This window comes from Castor canadensis, chromosome 9, assembly GCF_047511655.1.
Source record: "Castor canadensis chromosome 9, mCasCan1.hap1v2, whole genome shotgun sequence".
Taxonomy (NCBI): Eukaryota; Metazoa; Chordata; class Mammalia; order Rodentia; family Castoridae; genus Castor; species Castor canadensis.
In genome coordinates this window covers 20879625-20899680 of record NC_133394.1, presented here as the reverse complement: position 1 = coordinate 20899680, position 20056 = coordinate 20879625, and the positions used below count along the sequence as shown (strand labels likewise).

At 39.2% G+C, this 20056-nt stretch overlaps 1 protein-coding gene across 3 annotated transcripts in view; it reads right to left on the bottom strand.

The window, feature by feature from the left end:
• The window catches only part of Tmem131l (transmembrane 131 like), a 147488-nt gene that overhangs the window by 48332 nt on the left and 79100 nt on the right, over positions 1-20056 (bottom strand). For all 3 annotated transcript variants that reach the window (XM_074041322.1, XM_074041323.1, XM_074041324.1), the window contains exons 6-9: positions 19525-19641; positions 18574-18684; positions 858-935; positions 509-662 (exon numbers count right to left, since the gene is read on the bottom strand). In XM_074041322.1, the coding sequence (XP_073897423.1) occupies positions 509-662; positions 858-935; positions 18574-18684; positions 19525-19641 (460 nt within the window). The remainder of the gene's footprint in view (positions 1-508; positions 663-857; positions 936-18573; positions 18685-19524; positions 19642-20056) is intronic.

Below are 20056 nucleotides of genomic sequence, written 5' to 3'. Positions count from 1 at the left end.
AACCAGCTATTGACTATTAAGAATACAAAACAGCATCATTTGGTCAACCGAGCTTCTGCAGTTCAGTAAAACTGGAATACGAGACATAAGACTTCAAATACTTTGTGAATGTTTATTTTAGATGGCTATGCCTATTTAATTGTCTACTATCAGCAAATGCTAACAGACTAAGAATAATTCCCAAGGAGACTAAGAATAATTTACAGTGGTCACTTAACTTCTCCACAATATAAGTGCAGCCTATTAACACCTGCAGACTTAGAACCAATTCCCTTTACCATCTCTTATTAAAGCAAAGCCTCTTTGCCTTGTTTTGCTATAATACAATCTAAAAGTAAATGCTACACAATGATGGTGCAGGTTAATATACTATAATGAAAAAAATCATTTTTTTAGACAGTGCTAAGGGCTACAACCCAAGGCCTCAAGCATGCTGAGCACAAGTTCGATCTGCCACTGAGCTATGTCCTCAGCTCTATCATGTAAATTTTCAAAAATGTTGCCTTACCTGAGGTCTCAGATTTATCTGTAGCTACATAAACAATTGAGAGATGATCTAACAAATCTTGTGTGTTTTCTTCAAATTCTTGTGAGGAGTTTTCCATGGTTACAATGATGTTCATTTCTAAGTGCAAGATATCATCAGATTCCAGATAACAACTCTGAGGTTGGAACAAGAGGGAAAAAAAGGAGAAACTCAAAAAATTGTCAACTCTGTTATTTCAATTTTTTGAAAAAGAAAAACCCTTAAAGCTATAGCATGTTTATTTCTGAGACTAGAACACACAGTTTTGTTTTTTATTTTTTAAACAAAGAAGCAGAAAGACACAGAGGTAAGATTAAATATTTTGTTTTACCTTTAATTGCTGACACACTTTGTTATGTAAACTGCATTCCAGTTGCACCTGCAAGAGGCTAGTATTAGTGGTTTCTGCCTAAAAGAAGAAAAAAGAGGGAGAACTTTAAAGGAAGTAAAAGGCATAATCTAGCATTAATAGTAAACAATCCATCATTTATTTCTTCATTCATTTCTTCATTCATTTACTCAACAAATATTTGAGTAGCTGCTAAATACTGGGCATTACTCTGTTTCCTTGAAATACAACAGTGAGCAAAACAGAAAAATCTGTGCTGTTACTGAACTTACATTTTCTACGAAATTATAACTTCACTCATGGGTAACAAGGTAATTCCTAGAAAAGCAAAAATCAGGTGACTATGTTCTAAAGACACAAAGGAACACTGTGCTTCAGTGTTTTAATGCATGTTGAAGATTGTGTTTAAATAAAAGGAGTCTGCTTTCATTTTAAAGTAGGTTCATCAGCAACAGCCGATTCACTGTGTGTGTGCATTCTATGATCATCAGAAGCCATGATCTGGGAGTCAGACATAAAAGATGTCCAAAATTCAGCTATCATTTTTAATATGCAGCAGAGCTATAGGATGGAAAATATATGAAAAGAGTGTAGGACTTTGCAAGACACCAGTGGCTTACTCCTGTAATTCTAGCTACTTGGGAGGATGAGATCAGGAGGATCGCAGTTTGAGGCCAGCCCAGGCAAATAGCTCTCAAGATCCCCATCTCCAAAATAACCAGAGCAAAAACGGACTGGAGGTGTGGCTCAAGTGGTTGAGTGCCTGCTTTGCAAGTGAATTCAAACTCTTAATCCTACCAAAAAAAAAAAATTATATATATATATATATAAACATTTTAGGAGCCTGGGGTATAGCTCAAGGTACAGTGCATGCTTCATGAGGCCCTGGGTTCACTCCCTACTACCAAAGGGGGAAATTATTTCAGTTGTCACTGAAGTACAGTAAGAAAAAAATATATATATTACATTTTTTAATGCAGTAAAAATATTTAAGGGTTTAAGGTAGTTTGAGCCTACAAATGGGATCAAATATTATTAGTCAAAGACTCTTAAAATACCATATTAGAAAATACTATTGCTAATATTCTTAAACAGAATAAGATGTATAAAATGAGCCTAAACCTTTAAAGAATTAGATTTAAAAATCTGTCTATGAACAAATCCATCTACCAAAGACAAACAAAGCCGATGACTTTCCAAATCAGTTTAAATCACAATTGCAAACAATCTCCCCAGAACCAAGTCCGATAGGAACTTCCTTTAATTATCCCTTCTTCCCCACTTAACACCATGAACTGTGTGTCCCTCTCTTGGTTTTTTCTCCTTCCTCTCCCTCAGCCCACCAGACACTGGGATTATTCTGGGATTGTCTTATGCCTTCTTCTCTCTGTCACAAGCTGAGGCCTCTCACGTGTATTTCTCTGCGCAGACATTATGCACACTGATGGTCCACCCAGGGACTCAGCATCCACCTGAACTGTCATACACCCAAGTGAGTCACCCTGACACTTCCCTCATCTTAGCACCATTGTTCACTAACTGTACCATTATCCGTCCAGTTGTTTAAGCCAGAAATGTGAAAAGCAACTTCATTCACCATCTCAGCTACCCTCCTTAAACAAATCCATAGCCAAGTTACACTGATTGTGCATCCTCAACTGCCCTTCAGCCTATGTGTATGTCTTCATTCTTCGTATACTGGAGATCAGGGACAACAAAGTTTTATGGGAACACAGCCATAAGCATTTCTTTCCCTACTGTGTAACACTAGCAACAGTAAACTAAGAGACGGTTTACAGTGCTACAACCCACTCTTGGTCCCCTGAGTCCACTGCTGCCCTTCCACTGCATTCTCCACACTTCATCAGGAGGGAGTTTACAAATATCCAACTCTGGTCATGCCACAATTTGTTTACAACTCTTCAAAGCCTTCCCATCTGGCAAAAGGGCTAAATCTTTTAATGTAGCTAGAAACCCCAGGTACCTACCTCCTTTATACTCCAGCCTTGCAGGTCTACTTTCTGTTCTGCTTTATCTGACTATCTTTGAATTCGCTATCCCTTTGCTTTGAACCATTTTCCCTCTCCCCACCCCTCCACCTACTACTCAATTCATCCCCAAGTCTCAGCTTAAATCTCCCTGGCAGATACCACAGCTGGGTAAGTGCCCACTGCCTAAGGCACCTGTTACCTGACCTTTTGTCACATTCCTCATTGTACTATAAAAACTTAGTCAAGATCCCCTCCCAGTAGGTTATAAGGACTGTTAATATTTTTACAACAATGCCTAACACTTAATCTGCACTCAGTATACAATTGGTGAATTAACAGAAATTGTACACAGTCAGAGATGCTATGGAGTTGGTTAGGCTTGAAGTGGGTAAGAACCTGAAGATAATAAACAATGCCTACAAAATAAAAGAATGTATCAAAACCTTTGTTGTGTAAGCAAGATCCTTCTGTTAGCTGGAAACATAACAAAAATAAGCCACAACAGGGTGAGTGTCCCATATTCAAAATGCTTGGGACCAGAAGTGTTTTAGATTTATTTACTTACTTACTTTTGATTCTGGAATACCTGTACATATGTAATGAGATCTCATGAGGATGGGAACCAAGTCCAAACATGAAACACATTTATGTTTTATTTATACCTTACACACAACTGTTGGGCATTTCATCCAACAGTTGCTCATGAAACAAGGTTTGTTTACAGCAAACCATCGAACTTACGGTGTCACACTGGGACTAAAAACGTTCGGATCCTGGCGCATTCAGGATTTCAGATTGCCAGCTCAACCTGAGAAATAAATCCTAACTGTAGTTTCTATTCTCAGAAATTCTTGTGCAAGACTTTGAATGCCAAATTTTGAAGATCTTTTTAAATCTCATTTGCTGTACAGCATCTCTCAGAACCCCACAAGGGGGAGTCCTAGCACCTCCAAACCGCCCTGGAAGTGTGTTGACTTTTCTAAAAGAGGTATTTAAAAGTTCATATTCTTTCTCAAAAGAACAAAACTATTGCAATTCTTACTTTAACAAAGAAAACTGCAACCAAAACGTGAGTCATGTGGGATTACAGACTGGAATTACCATTTCCCCTGAAAGTACCCAATGGAACAGACCAGCACAGCAGGACACCCCTAATCCAGAATGTACTTGGACAGATGAAAAACAAAGAAGCAAAAATTGAACTATTTTTGAAATCTCCCATATGACTAACAAATTAGTTCACAGCATATTTTCTTAAGTCTTCATAAAAAACATAAAATAGTATTCACTTTTAGAAGATTAGGGAGAGAGAAATGTAGCTTGTAGGGGTTAAATGATTTGTCAAAGTCCTGGGAGAAGACAGGCTTTTGTTTTGTTTTTTAAAAAAGCAGGTCTTTTAATGGATGTCCTCAAGTAAATCAGAGTAAACCAAGTCTACTTACTCCTCCTAGATATGTAAAGGACTAAGGCCTAAAATTTCATCACTGTGGAGACATATATTTGAAAATCATACCAAGATATAATACAACAGCCAAGAAAACAGAACCGCTAAACCCTTTTGTGTAGGGCATGTCTTGCTCTGGTTTTGTGGTGAAGGGGGAGGAGTTCAGGGAACTGGATGCTGGGTTGTGTGTGTGGGGTGGGATCCTCCCTTCACTTGCTAAGGAATTGGTTTTAGGAGCAAAGGGTGAATATGGGGAACTGTGTGTAATAAAATAGGAAAGAAAATGACAGGATCATAAGAGTGCACGGTGTCCTAACAAAAGTATACAAGAATCTATATTACATTAATCCAGACACATGAGCCATACACTTGAAATGGTGATGTTACACATGATGATCATAGGTGAAACCTCTCACTCAAGGAATATAGCCAGGCACAGTGGAACACACCTATAATTCCAGCATTTGGGAGGCTGAGGAAGGATTGGTGGCCTGCATAATGAGACCCTATCTCAAAAATACAAAACAAACAAAACAAATTCCCCAAAAAACAAGAAAAACCCCAGCAGCATGACTCATTTAAGAAATACAATTTGTAAAATATAAAAGAATTAGTTAAATAAATCCCAACTGTAGATTCTATTATTCTCAGAAATTTTTGTGCAAGCTTTTGAATGCTAAATTTTGGAGGATTTTATAAATCTCTTAAACCAACATGTTCATCTACAGCAACACGAATTCCATATAAGCCATGAGCAGTCCAGCCAGTACCCACACACATGAGCTGCGTCTAACAGAGTCTACACAGCAAATGATCTTGTATAAAATGATAACTATCTTGGGCTCCTTCCATATAACTCTCAGGTTCTATGACCAAACTCCTAACTTAGTGTTTCCTGAATGCCAGACAGGCTCAGATGAACCATTAGCAAGTGTTACACAGCTGTTTAGCCTGATATTAAGCTGCACTTGTGTTTCAACTCTTTGTACTACCCTTCTGTCTGTCCTCAGACATTAGCCAATGAAACAGAATTTTCCTACATTGCCAGAGCTACACAAAAAACTAGGAACTGGATCAGATGAGTTTTTTTGGTTTTGTTCTAAGAAAAAGGGGTTAAGGCATATATATATATAGTTTTTCTGATCCACATGGTTTTAGAAAAAAGTAGCAGTGGCTTTGCAGATTCAAGGTCAAACCCCAGCCATCAATCCCTGGGGACATTCCCTCCCCACCCTAAGACTCAGTTCCCACTTCTATGAAACCACATCCCTGAATTCACAGCGATCTTATAAACACTAAAAAGAACCAAGCACAAACCACTGGGCACAGAGGAAGTCTTCAAGGGTGAGAAGTTTTATTTGTTCACTAACAATTAATACATTTACTTAGTAAAACTCAATAAATTAATTAGATACTTCCGAGAAGGACTTTCCCACTTGTTTGGTTTCTAAGAGATTTTCCCCCTGAAACATTCTAAATTAATTTCATCTTATTTCACAATTGGTTCAGAACCCAAGGGCGGGGGAAGAACTGTTATTTATTGTACACCACTTCCCACCCCCACCTCCCCCCGAAATATGCCAAAAACCCTGAAAAACTTACAAAAAGCAATCTGGAAAGTAAGTTAACCCCTTAGAGAATGAGACTGGGTCAGACAAAGTGATCTACATAGTGCAACACCTTGACTTTCACACTTGAGTAAACAACTGGCTTTTTAAGTACTACAACCTTTGGCAGGCAGCATCAGGACAGCCATGTGAGATTTTTACCATGGTGGTCATAAGCCTTTGGTGACTCTGTCCAAAGACAAGTGACTATTTTTATACAATGGGATGATGCTGGCCTTAAACAAACAGGCTCAGGAGGTCAAACTTTGTGACACAAGATGTTGGTGTTTGATCTTGACCAACAAAGGCAAAACTTCTATTGAAGCAGACCTGCCCTGGCAAGGATTAGGCTAGAAAAGAAAGGATGTGTTATGGTAGAAAAAAACATATGGCAGTTCCTCAAAAAATAAGACCTAGAGTCACCATATAATATGGCAATTATACTTAGCAACTGCACTTCCAGTCACATACTCTAAAGTGTTAACAGGGCCTCACACAGAGATCTCTGTACACCCCTGGTTCATAGCAGCATTATTCACAACAAAACAAAACCCAATATCCAACAGTGGATGAATGGATAAAGGAGACACAAACACAGACACACACAGACAGACACACACACACAATGCATTATCGTGCAGTCTTTAAAAGGAGTGAAATTTTGATGCATGCTGTAACACAGATAAACCCTGAGAATATGCTAAATGAAATAAGCCAGAAACAAAAGAACAAATGATATATGATCCCACTGATGTGAGGAACAGAGTATCGATTCCATAGAGACAAAAAGGTAGAACAGTGATTACCAGGGGCAGAAGAAAACAGAATGGGGAGTTAGTTTAATGGGTATGGAGGTGCAATTTATTTCTTGGTGGTACAGAGGATTGAACCCGGTGCATGTGCATGTTGGACAAGTGCTCTACAGCCATGCCCCTAGCTCTTTGGTTTTTAAGACAGTGTCCCACTTCCTTTTTGCCAAAACTGACCTTGAGCTCAAGATCCACTGCTTCTGCCTTCCAAGTAGCTGGGACTATAGGTATGTACCACCATGCATAGCTGAAGGTACAATTCTGCAAGATGAAAAGTTCTAGAGATGGATGGTGGTGATGACTACAGAATATGAATGTACTTAATGTCACTGAACTGTGCATATAAAAATGGTTAAAAGGGTTAATTTTGTGTAGTGTACATTTTACCACAAGAAGGAAAGGGACAAGTAGAAAGCTAAAATAGATTAGAAACCTTCAAGACCAGATTAAACAGACATAAAAAGAAATGAAGATACCTGGGATCTAACTGAGAAGGTATCTGAAGGAGAGGTAAGTCTTTGTGCTTATTGGAAGCCTTAAAAACACTGACAAAGGCCAGGTGAAGTGGCTCACACCTGTACTCTCAGCTACTTGGGAGGTGGAGATCAGAGGATCATGGTTTGAGGTCACCCAGACAAGAAGTTAGCAAGACTCCATCTCAATCTATAAACTGGGTATAGTACTGTATGCCTGGAATTCCAGCTACACAAGAAATAGGGAGGAGAATCTCAATCTGAGATTGGCCTCAAGCAAAAAACTCAGGCTGGCTCCCAGACAAAAACCTAAATAACTAAAGCTAGCTAGAAGCATGGCTCAAGTGGTAGAGTACCTGCCTAGCAAGCATGAGGTCCTGAGTTGAAACAAAAAATAAACAAAATAAAACCTAGGATTCATTCTAGGAACTATGGAGGAACACACCCTTAACTCTTCCATAGTACTAAGGATTGGATCTTAAATATCCCCAAAGTCCCTGTGTTGAAGGCTTGGTCTCCAGCCTGTGGCACTATTAGAAGGAAGGCATAGAACTTTGAAGAGGTGGGGCCTAGTGGAAGGAAGTCAGTCATATTGGACCCCAGCCTTTCCTCTCTCTGCTTCTCAGCCACCATGCAGTTATCAGCCTTCTTACCAGGAACACCCATCATGATGTGCTGCCTTGCCACAGGCCCAAAGCAACAGGGCCAGGTGACCATGGGCTAAACCACCAAAACCGTGAGCCAAAATAATCCTTTCTCCTTGTAAGTTGATTAGCTCAGGTATTTATCACAGCGCTGGAAAGCTGACTGACATGCATAGTGAGAGTGACTGAGGAGTTGTACCTTCAAAGACCAAGGCAGTTACATCAAGGGTCCCCTGAATCTAAACCAACTTGTAAGGAAGAGCAGAAAGATGAATACAGACTGCTCAGATCAGTGTTAGGTGGAGATACAACTACTGTGTGTGCCCTAAGGAAGCATGCTTGAGAATTTTATAGAATCAGGACTCACTTGAGACAAAGCAAAAAGCGAAAGGAATTCCATCACAGAAGAAGCAGGCAGGACAAGACGACTGGAGTCCAGGCCAACTGAGACATGAGTCTGATGGGAGGCTATCTTTTCTGTAATATTACTCAACGCAGCGACACGAAAATAACTTTGTTTGAATGACAGATATTTTTAGGAGAACAAGAACTTACTGATTTTATCTCTGTTACTATGGAAGAACTCATCAAAAAAAGAAAAAAAAATTCGAGAGAAACATCTAAAGGAGAAAAAAAATACACCATAAAGTAGACAAAAAGTAAAGGAAGGAATGCACTAATAGCTTAGAAGGAAAGAGACCAACACAAGAAGCTGGTGATACTGACACACACTGAACTGAGCCTTCCTTAAAGGAAAGGGGACATGAGAAGATGACAGGTCCTAGCAGCAAAACCCCGCCCCCATGTTGGGAAGGAAGGAGCTCATGTAAGCCCTGAAGAGGGCAGAATGGCACAGAGCCAAAGACTCCCCCATATGCACTAAGGACAGTGCTTTGAAAGCATCCACAGCTCCCCTCTAGGAGTTTGCTGAGAACACTCCAGTTGAAGGAAATGGTACCAGAAAGAGAAACCTTCTCTAAGAAGCAGCTTCCCGAGGCTCCGGAGGGCCAGAGAAATGACATCAGCCAACTGTGCAGTCTCAGCCCCAGACTCAGCAGATGCTCTGTCCTCAGAACAGTCTGGACACCATTAGCATTTGAGTGCCAGAAACAAGACCTCAAGGAAGAAATAGAGACCTAAGGAAGGAAGGAAGGCCCAGTGACCAGGGGCTGCACTATGCACTCTAAGCTCTTTGGAAAGGCAGAATCTTAGGTGCCACCTGAAAAGGCAGGGTGCCTGCACAGGTGATGCCAGTGTCCAAATCAGCCCCCTGACTACACAGACCTCTGCCCACCAAGCACTATGTGCAAAGGTCTAGAACTTTCAATATCTAGCATAAAGGAAGCCAAAGCCAGGGCTAAATCCCCAGCCTCCTCCTTCTTCAGAAATATGAACAATTTTACTTAGAATCACTTCCTGGAGAGCTGGGGAAGAACATGTTTTCCAAATTTGGTGGATGTGAGGTTGATACTGTGATATTGTTGGGGGACTCACTGAGATTCTAGACTCAAATGAGGCTTGAGAGTGAGTTAGTATTGAGTCACTATAGCTTCTGGAACCCTGAGAAAACCACACACATTCTAGCAAGAGTGAGTCCCTGCTGTACCTGCTGATGGTTCTCCAGTTGCACACAGGCATGGAGAAGCTCTCTGGCCAAGACAAAGAAAATTAAGAAGGACTTCAAATTCTTTGAATATTAACGCACAGGTCAAGTTAATTTGATATGGGCCTACAGCCTTAAACTTTCATGTCTTGCCAGAGGATTGACTCTGAATTTAAACTCTTCTCAGAGTCTCATAATAGAAGGTTTATATTTAAAAAACTCTTTTAAAAAAGTTGTGATGAAAGCATTTTAGCTATGTGCTAAATAGTAACTGTAAGATCTTTATATGAATTAATCCATTCAATAGCTACAACAATCTTATCAGGAAGGACTATTGTTATCCATTTTGTGGATAAGTTGAGACACAAGAAGGTTAGGTAACTTAGCTGAGGTCACCCAGAACCACACTTATCATCCAGGAGGTTAGGTTTGGGGTTTCTTCTTATCCACTACCACCATGAGTCACTATAATGGGGCAGGACATCCCCATGTGGCTGCTCTTTTTCACTAGAAGGTCTTAATGCTGTGATTTGACCCCATCATGAAGGCTCTGATGGGCCATAATGAATATCATGGTGAAACAGATGAGGAAGTGAATTTTCAACCTTGGGGATAGTATAGCCTTAGAGCAAACTCCCAGTGGATTTAGTGAACCCAAAGAAACAGTGGGAAGGGTTGTTTTGGGGAAGAGAAACAGGCTCAGGATGATGGGAGTCATTGGCTGGTCTCCTCCTCAGGCTTAATAATAAGCCAACTGAGCCAAGAGCACAAAAACTAGAGTGTTACAAGGATTCCCTTTTCCTCAAAGCTCCTGTCCTCATCCAGCTGTCCACTGGGAGGCAGACAGGAGGCATCCAGTTAGTGGATGATGATCTTGCGTGATAGGAAGGGTGGGCAAGGACAACTGGAAGAGGAGGTTTCCACCTCCTTCTCTCTGCACCCTGGTCTGTCCCTCTGTCCTTCTGCCTCACACTGCCCTTGGTGGACACAAGGTCTGACCTGGGAGACAGGGAAGTAGTCACCACCAGCTCTCTTACCTCAGCTGACAGAGAACATGGCCTACCAGTGACATGAAGGCAGTCTTAGTTCTCTGACTCTTTCCTTTTCTTTTGAAACACAGTCTTCTATGCAGCCCAGGCTGACCTCAAACTCACAATCCTCCTGCCTCAGCCTCTGAGTGCTGGGATTATAAACATGCACCACTGTACCTAGTTTTCTAACTCTTGATTCTTATATATCCAGTGATTCAGAACTTTGGTCAGAAAGAGAGGTGTTGTTGATGGGGCATTTTTTAAGTCTTCAAACATAAGTTTCTAGACTACTCCAGCATAATCTATGTTTGAAAGAAGTCAAATGAAGAAGTCTCATAATTTCATAAATAGCTTATTACAATTTCTAGTAAAGGAAAACATACATTAAAAAAACAAGAGCTTTACAGGATAAGTACCCCTTATCTAAATATGCTTGGGACTGTAAGTATTGCAGATTTCATATTTTTTTAAATTTTGGAGTATTTGTATATATATATATATGCTATCTAGAGGATAGGACCCAAGTTTAAACCAAAATTCAATTATACTTCATACATGCCTCAAACATAGAGCCTGAAGGTAATTTATACAATACTTTTATTGTCCCTATGGCTCAATGGAAACCCATCACATGTGGTCAGCTGTGGAATTTTCTACTTGTGAGCATGATGTCAGCAGTTAAAGTTTTGGATTTTGGAATATTTGAGGTTGCAGATTTTGGATTAGGGATGTTCAACCTGCATTTGCTACAATGAGGATATCTTAAGTAAGGTACAAGTCAATTTTTCTAGGTGGCAAAAGAAAAAGAAAAACAAACATTGAGTTAAAAGGGACTAGAAAGCGAGGAGCAGCAAGACTTCACAGACTGTAAAACAAAAATGAAGAAAGAGAGAAGAAAAGCCCTTACAATCACATGCCTGGAATTTCTCTTTCTAGAATCATCACCATTCTGCCTTCCGTTCTTCCTGTCACCAATCCCCTTCTGCCTCTCCCAACTTCCTAATGCATGGAACCCTTTTCACTTGAAGTACTAATGAAAAAAAGAAAATATGACACATAAGCAAATTTCTCTCTTTCTTTAAAAGAATCTATATTTTTCAGAGGCAGGTAAATAGGGGAGAAAATTAAGTAATGATATACAGTCACTTGATATATATTAATTTTTCCAGAGTTTGACAGCCTTTCATTTTCATGTAATAGAGATCAAATTACTTCTTTTATCACCCAAAGAAAAATTATGAAATACATTAAGATATCATGCATATTTGTAGGAATTCAAAGCTACAAACTTTGAACTTTTCTAAGCTATCAAACTTAGAAAAGTATTCATTCTATTTAACAAATTATGTGTAAGACAATCTGGAAAAAGAGGTCCACTACAAGGGTCCTTACCTTTTACCTGTTCTCTATTTTCTATCTCCAAAATCGTAGATCCGACTTTTGCAACCTAACGTGCCCTTTTCTTATGATTGAAAAGGTGACCCATGTCCTCCTGCCTGCACTGATCTTACAGCTTCTCTTTCTGACTGCCATATTTAATTGACAGGACTCAACATCTACAAAGGCCAGTAGCAGGTAACAAATCAGGACAACCTCCCCCAAACCAAATAAGCTCCAGGAGGCCCCTACCAAACACCTGTCCCTGGTAGGTACAAGGGTTTGACATCTCACACCAAGAGCAAAAGCTGTGCCAATTTTAAAAGCTTAGGAACTCTTGGTCTGAAACATATTAGATATTATACAGGATACCTAGACATAATGAATGTCTCCTTTACACAACCAGCAACATGGTCCCATGGGGAGGGGAGGGAATCCCTCATCTGTATTCACAAATCAGAAAGAAGACAACAAAATATGGGGACCTTTGACAAGTGTGACTGTGGTTGGGGGCTTCCTTACTTTTTTTAATTAGCACATAACTTCCTATCAGTGGGGTTCACTGTGACACTTTCATACATTCATAGAGCATGTACTGATCAGTTCCAGCCAGCCTTTGTTTTGCCCTTTTCTATTTTTCATTTCTTTGGGTTTCCCATGTTTTCTTATAATTATAGAATATCCTGAAGGTACAATCTTTTAAATAATTTAACAATATACCGTGTCTTCCTCCCCCCACAAAACCACCTTCGCTTTGTAGAACTGCGTGTCAAGGATTCTCCTCTAACTTTGAAACTTCTCTAGGCTTCCCATTATATAATCATATTTTAAAACAATAACATTATTTAACAATAATTCTAATAATAATAACTTAAGCTCTTTGATTGCTTGCATGTTTTTTCAGATAAGGTCTCTTTAGGCATCTAGGCTGACCTTGGAACTCCCAAACTCCTATCCTACCTCCAGAGTGCTGGTATTGATTGACAGGCATGGGCCACCACATGTAGCTTTGTTTCTTTTTAATCTCTCAGACAAGCTATAGCTAGTAGCTCCATATGGCAGATTCTGGGGAAATGCCAATTTCAAATACTGTTTTGCCAAATTTATCAATGAAACATTTCCCAGATATCAACAGCCTGGATCCAACAAGGCATTGAGGAAAATAATAAAAAATAAAAGAGAAAACAAAACTTACTGCTTTCTCAGAAGCCTAACACAACTGCATTTACATGCTACGCCTCACCCTGTATTTACAGTTACAACCACAGAATATACTCTGGTTTATATACAAACCATCTGCCACATGTTTCCACAATTTGGAAGAACTACTTAATATTTTGCTATATTTATAACTCAAACTTATCACATCCCTTTTTTACTGTTAGGCCTCTACCTAACAATAAGAGTAAAAAAGGTCTCTACCTTTTTTTTTTCTTCCATAATAAAAAGTCTGCAAAGAACATTTTATTGGCACTTACCTTTACTGTATTCATGAATGACTAAGCTAATAGATATGAAAATCATTATCATACTGACTACATTTGAGGAAAATTTAAAGCTTACGCAGCTGGCATTGCCAATACTGGCTCTGCTCTTGACCTCCACCAAGAAATTTAAACTCTAAGTCCACTCTATAATTTCTAAAATAAGAATAATGCCACCTGCCCTGGTAGTAAATCTGCTGAAGGTCAAACTGGTTGATGTGGTACAAAGGTGAAGTTCTACAAATCTGAGCTGTTGTGACTGGTAGATGTGCTATTTGGAGATCCCAACTCAGATTCCCATTGCCTCATCTATCTATTTAAAACTCTGGGACCTTCAAAGTACTACATGGAACTGATAGGGATGTTTTAAAACTGACAAAGAGGAGTCCCCTGAAAGAAAAGGAGAGGGGCACCACTAGAGCTCAGAGTCACAGCAGGAACCTGGCACAGGCTTGCTTTAGGACCTGAAGAAGTTCTGGAGGGGCTAACAGGACTGGGTCTTGAAGGATGGAATTAGAAGGACAGTTAGAATGGGGTAAATTCTGATGAGAGTGAGCTATTAAAAGGGGATAGCATGTTCTGGGAAGGATGAGAAGTCTGTAAGGCCAGAGTATAGAAAAAGAGGTAGGAGGTCTGAGGCTAGAGACAGAAGCTGGGTCCCAGTTACAAAGGGCCTCATACACTAAGCTAAAGAACATGGACCTCATCCTTTGAGCAAGAAGGGACTACACTAATTCAGTAGCCAGAGGAAAAATGACCAGCTTGGCCACGGCGGACTGATATGTGGGCTTGGAGTGGAGGAGGATGACTAGGAGAACTACTCAGGTGACAAATGACAACAAGATTGCAGCAAATGCAGAGAAACCTGATCTTTCTTCAGACCCATTCTTATCTGTTAAGAATTCTCTCTTCCTGAAGATTAAAACAACAAAATAGAAGGATCAGTGGAAAGAGTTTAAAAATAAAAGAGCAATCTCAACTCCATGTTTCCTATTGTCTCAATCCTCTTGTCTGCTATGACAAAATAAATGCCTTAGACCTGGTAATTTATAAATAGCAAAACTTTACCTCCAGAGAAGGTAATTTGAAAGACGTGTGCAAGGGTAAGAGGGTGAAGGTGTTCTGATTACATAAAAATTTTAGCTGTGACCTTAGGCTCCAAGTTTAAGGTAGTATGTGTAAGGAATGGCCAGTGATAGTCCCCCACATCTGAGAAACTCAACATAGGTATAAATTTCCTCCTCATGTAACTGCATCTGAAGCTTGAGGAGCGTCCTCTGTGTAGTCCTCGCTCCACCTTCATGACTTGAAATCTTCTTGAAACTATGTAAGTTTCATGCTTTGTAATCATTTGGTAAGAACAATCCATTTGTCCCTGGATATGTAAGACTCCGTGCTGAACAGAGCTGAGCTTACTGGCCGAGTTACAGTACAGGGGGCCAGTAAGTGCAGCCTCAGCTCATATACCACATACTGCACCAAAGTCACACCTCATGGGAAGTCTGCTCGCTTTGAGGTAATGAGACTTCTGATATCCTCCTAAGTAATTATTCTGACAGCTCAAATTTCTCTTGAGTTTTGAAACAAGTAACTCACACCCTTTTAAATGTGTCACCTAAGTTATGTGTCCTTGATGTACTACATCAAGTCCACCTGTACACTCTGATCCATGCTCAAACACCAGAGTGAAAACTCTGGAGCCTTCACTTTCCAGGCTATGTGTGTTCATGAAAACTTTTTTGTTCTTCTGCCTTTGTCAGATAATTTTTTAAATACTCAATGAATATACTAAAACTCAACTCCGTGTAGAGTAAGTGCAGACCTGAACATGTAACCACAGCCTGTACCTTATCTATGCACACACAAACACACAAAAATCCAAAAATTATTATGACCTGTTTCACTAAAAAATAACTTTCAAAGTAATATTATCATCTTACTATTTTTCATAATGATTCAACTAACACATAAAATCATTTTACTTCTGTTTTTTTTTTCTTTTTTTTTCATTTTACTTCTGTCAAGTTCAAATTTTTTCATAACCTTAGGCCTTTTGAGATATGACACTAAAAACATTAAGTAACCAAAGAAAAAATTGGTAAACTGTACTTTTATCAGATAATAAAGCTTTTGTACTTCAAAAGATACCATTAAGAAAATGAAACCTACAGAATGGGAGAAAATATTTGCAAATCATGTACCTGGATAAATGTGCAACATCCAGGATAAAGAATTCTTACTTCTCAACAACAGACAGACAACACGATTTTAAAATGGGCAAAGGATATGAATAGACACTTCTCCAACAAAACCTATCATCAGTGAGCACATGAAAAAATACTCAGCACCTTTGTCATTATGAAATCCAACCCATGAATAACACTTCATGCCCTTCAAGGATGGCTACTGAAAAACCAAAAAACCAAAACAAAACCAGAAGAAAGCAAGTGTTGACACAGTTGGGGGAGAACTGGAACCCTCACATATTGCTGGTAGAATTGAAAAATGGTATGAGCACTTTATAAAACAATTTGAGGGTTAGACAATGGCTCCACAAGTCCTTTAGTTCAAACCCCAGTACCAAGAAAAAAAAAGTATTACCAGCAAAATTCTACTTCTAGGTAAGAAAAAAGATATGTCCATACAAACTTACAAATAAATGATCAGGTGCTCATGGCAACATTATTCATAATAGCCAAAACAGCAGAAACTACTAACTCAAATGTTCACCAACTGGGGCTGGGAGAGTAGTTCAAGTGGTACAGTGCTTGTCTAGCAAGCATGAGTCCTGAGTTCAAACCTTAATACTAGTGACAAACAAACAAAAAAACAAGAAGTGTCCACCAACTGATGGTTAAGTAGAATGTGGTATGTCCATATAATGGTCTATTATTTGACAATAAAAGGCACAGATGAAACTTGAAAACATGTTAAGGGAAAGAAGCCAATTACAAAAGGTCATACATTTTCTTTTTATGAAATGTCCAGAATAGATAAATCCACAGAGACAGAAAACAGATTAGTGGCTGCCAAGGATTGGGGCAATGAAAAATGTTCTAAAATTAGACAGTGGTGATAGTTGCATAACTGTGAATATACTAAAACCCACTGAATTGTAATGGTGGATTTTATGGTGTGTGACTTATGTCTCAATAAGATTATTAAAAATAAATTAAATTGCAAAAAAGAAAAGAAATAGCGTTTAGTATAGGATTAATTTCCCTTACTGAAAATGTTTAGGAACAGAAATGTTACAGATTTGGGCCTTTTCTGGATTTTGGAATATTTGCATACACATGAGATGCCCTGGGCATGGGACTCCAGTCTACACATAAAAAATTCATTTCTTTCATATACATTATATACACAGCCTGAAGGTAATGTCATATGGTATTTTTAGTGAGCCTGTGTTTTAACTGCAACCCATAAAAGTGAGATCAGACGTGAAATTTTCCACTAGTAGCGTCATATTGGCCCAGAGTTTGGGGTTTGGAACATTCTGCGTTTCATATTTATTAATTAGGGATGCTTAACTTGTATGTGCTAAAGCAAAAACAAAGATCAAGAAAACCAAGGCACCATCAGCTAGGCAGGCCATCTAACAGGGAGTAACAGAAACCTGTTCCAGTGAGGACAGTTACAGAGCTACCTCAAAATTCACTCAGCCACCACCCACTGGGTGAGGCAAACGGAGCCTTGGGAAGACAACCCAAGGGTTCCCGCTTTCATGGAGCTTATATCTCGTGGAGTAAAGCCAAGAGTGGTAATCACATTATGTGGGCACGTGAGTATTTAACAAAGGTTAAGTGTTTTAAGGGGAAGGGACACACAGCTTCACTACAGTTTAACAAAGGTTCTGAGCCAGAGTGAAGAGAGAGAACAGAGTCCCTGAAGAACTAGAGTGAAAATAGGAGGGATTTAGACAAGAAGAAGGAGGGGGCTGAAGAAAACTGTAGATGCAAAGGACCTATGGCAAGAGGAGAAAAGGCACGTAAGCAAGCAGAGAAAGACTTAGTGTGGCATGCACTGGGACTAAAGAGACAGTGGCCAGGGGTGTGGTTCAGTAGTAGAGGATTTACCTGGCATACATGAGGCACTAGGTCCAAGGAAGAGGGAAAGAAAAGGAAGGGGGAGAAAAAGTGAAGAAAGAGGGAAGGAGAGAAGGAGGAAGGGATGGAAAAAGAATCTTTTTTAAATCCTGGGAGGGGCAATTCAATTTTATTAAAATAATATTAAAAATCCCTAAGAATCATCTATTTGATGATAAGTCTACCAGATTATTACACTATAGTTAGAATTAATTTTGTCTGCCATACTGAAATGAAAGCATCCAAGGCCTGGCTCAGAGCAGAGGCTCAAAAACATTTGAGAATGAACAAAAGTCCCAGGTTCTAACATTACTGACCACAGATCCTATGCAATGTTATGAATTTACCAATCAGAAACAAAGGGCAGGTAAGGTGCATAATTATTGGTTCAAGTTTTTTTTTTCCAAATTCTAAAAGTTAACCAGTTACAAGGAAATCTGGATAATCAAAGGGGGAAGGTGGCCAATACAAGCTATTAATGAAGTGCATATTAAAAGAATTTTACGTTATCATTATACATCTACCAAAACATCAAAAATATTTTTCCCACATCATATCCAAGCAAGACAGAAGCAGGGAAAGGGAAAAAGATGGTAAGATATTCTTGGAGGCATATTCTTAGTGGTGGCCACAGTAGTTCTGATTTCCTGAAAAGCAAACAGCAAGATTTAACAAGCTCTATAAAACAGTTCATAGTCTATAACTTCAGACTCGATCCTCTTTATGAAATAAACCTCAAGGAAACAGATGATTCAAGGGGGAAATTAAGAAACTTATAGGTACATGGCCTAACACTAATAATAATGAAAAACTGAAACCATTTTAAGGATAGGATGAAGCAAGCTACAGATTATCAATACATAGTATACAGGGCTGTGGGTGGAGCTCAGAAGAGCAGCACTTGCCTAGCATATGCAAGGTCCTGAGTTCAATCCCCAGTACTGCAAAAAAGAAAAACAAAACAGAACAAAAGGATATAGATTCCACTGAGACTTTACATACATTATTTCTATATTTCAGAACTTCTCAAAAAGCAGGAAATAGTCAAACCCAATTATGACTATGTAAAAAGAGCTGTACATACTCTGCCAAAGACATAAGTGGAGAAGGCTACAAAGTTTGTTCAAAGAAAGTTTATTAAAATGACCTGTGTTTGTGAAAGCCGAATGCTCTGGACCTGCAGAAGCAGAAAATAAGCATTTGGCAGCTGCTCTGCAGATCCTTCAGTAGAGATTCTGTGCATGCCAATTCCAGACACCTGCGGAAAAAGAGAGACATGCTCCTAGTAGACTCTTAGCATGGAGTTGCCATACCTCCCCCCAAAAGGAATATGCATTCAACATCATGGCCTGTTGATCCAATTACTGTATTTCTTTGTCTACAAAAAAACCATGATAAACGTTGTGTTTAAGTTGAATGTTCCCATTGTAGCAGATCTTTTCACAAGTGGACAAGCCTTCTGATAGGGGACCGTATGTTTAGTGGAATCCGATAAGAATTAACCACAAAAATGATAGCCTTGGCACTTAAATTATGTAATACCACATCCTTCTCTTGATGTCCCACATACCACACTTAAAGATTCCTAACCATTTTTGTAAACACTATGATAATTCATCAGCTTCCTCCTGGTACCTTGATATGAAGAATGGTATAAAGGTGAGCTCCCTGGAAATGAACCCCCCACACTCCCCAGCCCACCATCAGTGTCTCCTAACCAGAAATATTCCTGAGCCAAGGAGGGAAGGTGGGAACTACCACCAGGGATGTCCTATGAACTTCCTCCCTCTAACTGGCTTGTGTGCTAAGAGAATGCTAAATTTTATACTGGAAAACTGTGTACAGTAAATCACTTTGTTTTGTTTCAGTTCCCTTCAAAAGCCCAGGGAGCATTACAACTCTGATGTCTATACTAAAGACAGCCAAGTGTGGCACATGAAGCAGAAGGATCAAAGTTGACCAATGTAACATCATTAACAGGCTCATATTTTAATAACATAAACCAAGTGGCAAACTTTCCAAAAGCCTTTCTAAAAATATCCAAATCCTTCTGTTTAGTCAACAACCACATTGTGTGTCCAAAGGAAAAGTTACTCACGCGATAGGAAAGGACTCCATATGAAGAGGTATTAATAAATAAAGAACTTTCAATGCTTCCTTCTTCAGTAGGTAAAAAAATAATTCTGAAGGAAGTTTTCTCCATTGCTGGAATTACCTGGGAAAAAGGTACAAATTAGCTATTTGGAAGGGCCTCCTTTGGTAAACTGTCTTTCAGTGATTTTCTTTTCAATCATTTCCATAAAGAGGTATTTGCATATTCTATACCCCTGATTTATCAGAATCATAAAACCCTGACCAACATCCAGTAAGAACATACCAGCAACGAAAGGCAAAATCGTTGCCAGGTACTCTCCCTATACATTGGAGTCACAGGTCTCCCGTCTTTTCTGTCCCTTCTTTTCATACCCACATGTCCAATTCTCTTTATCTAAGCAATTCTGTCTCTACCTAAATACAGAGGATGACCAGTGTACAAACATGCTGATGTGTGATAAAAATTAGGTATAATGTTTACCTGTACAAACTGTCACAAACGACACACTGGGCTTCCCCCCTTCAACATTTCCTTA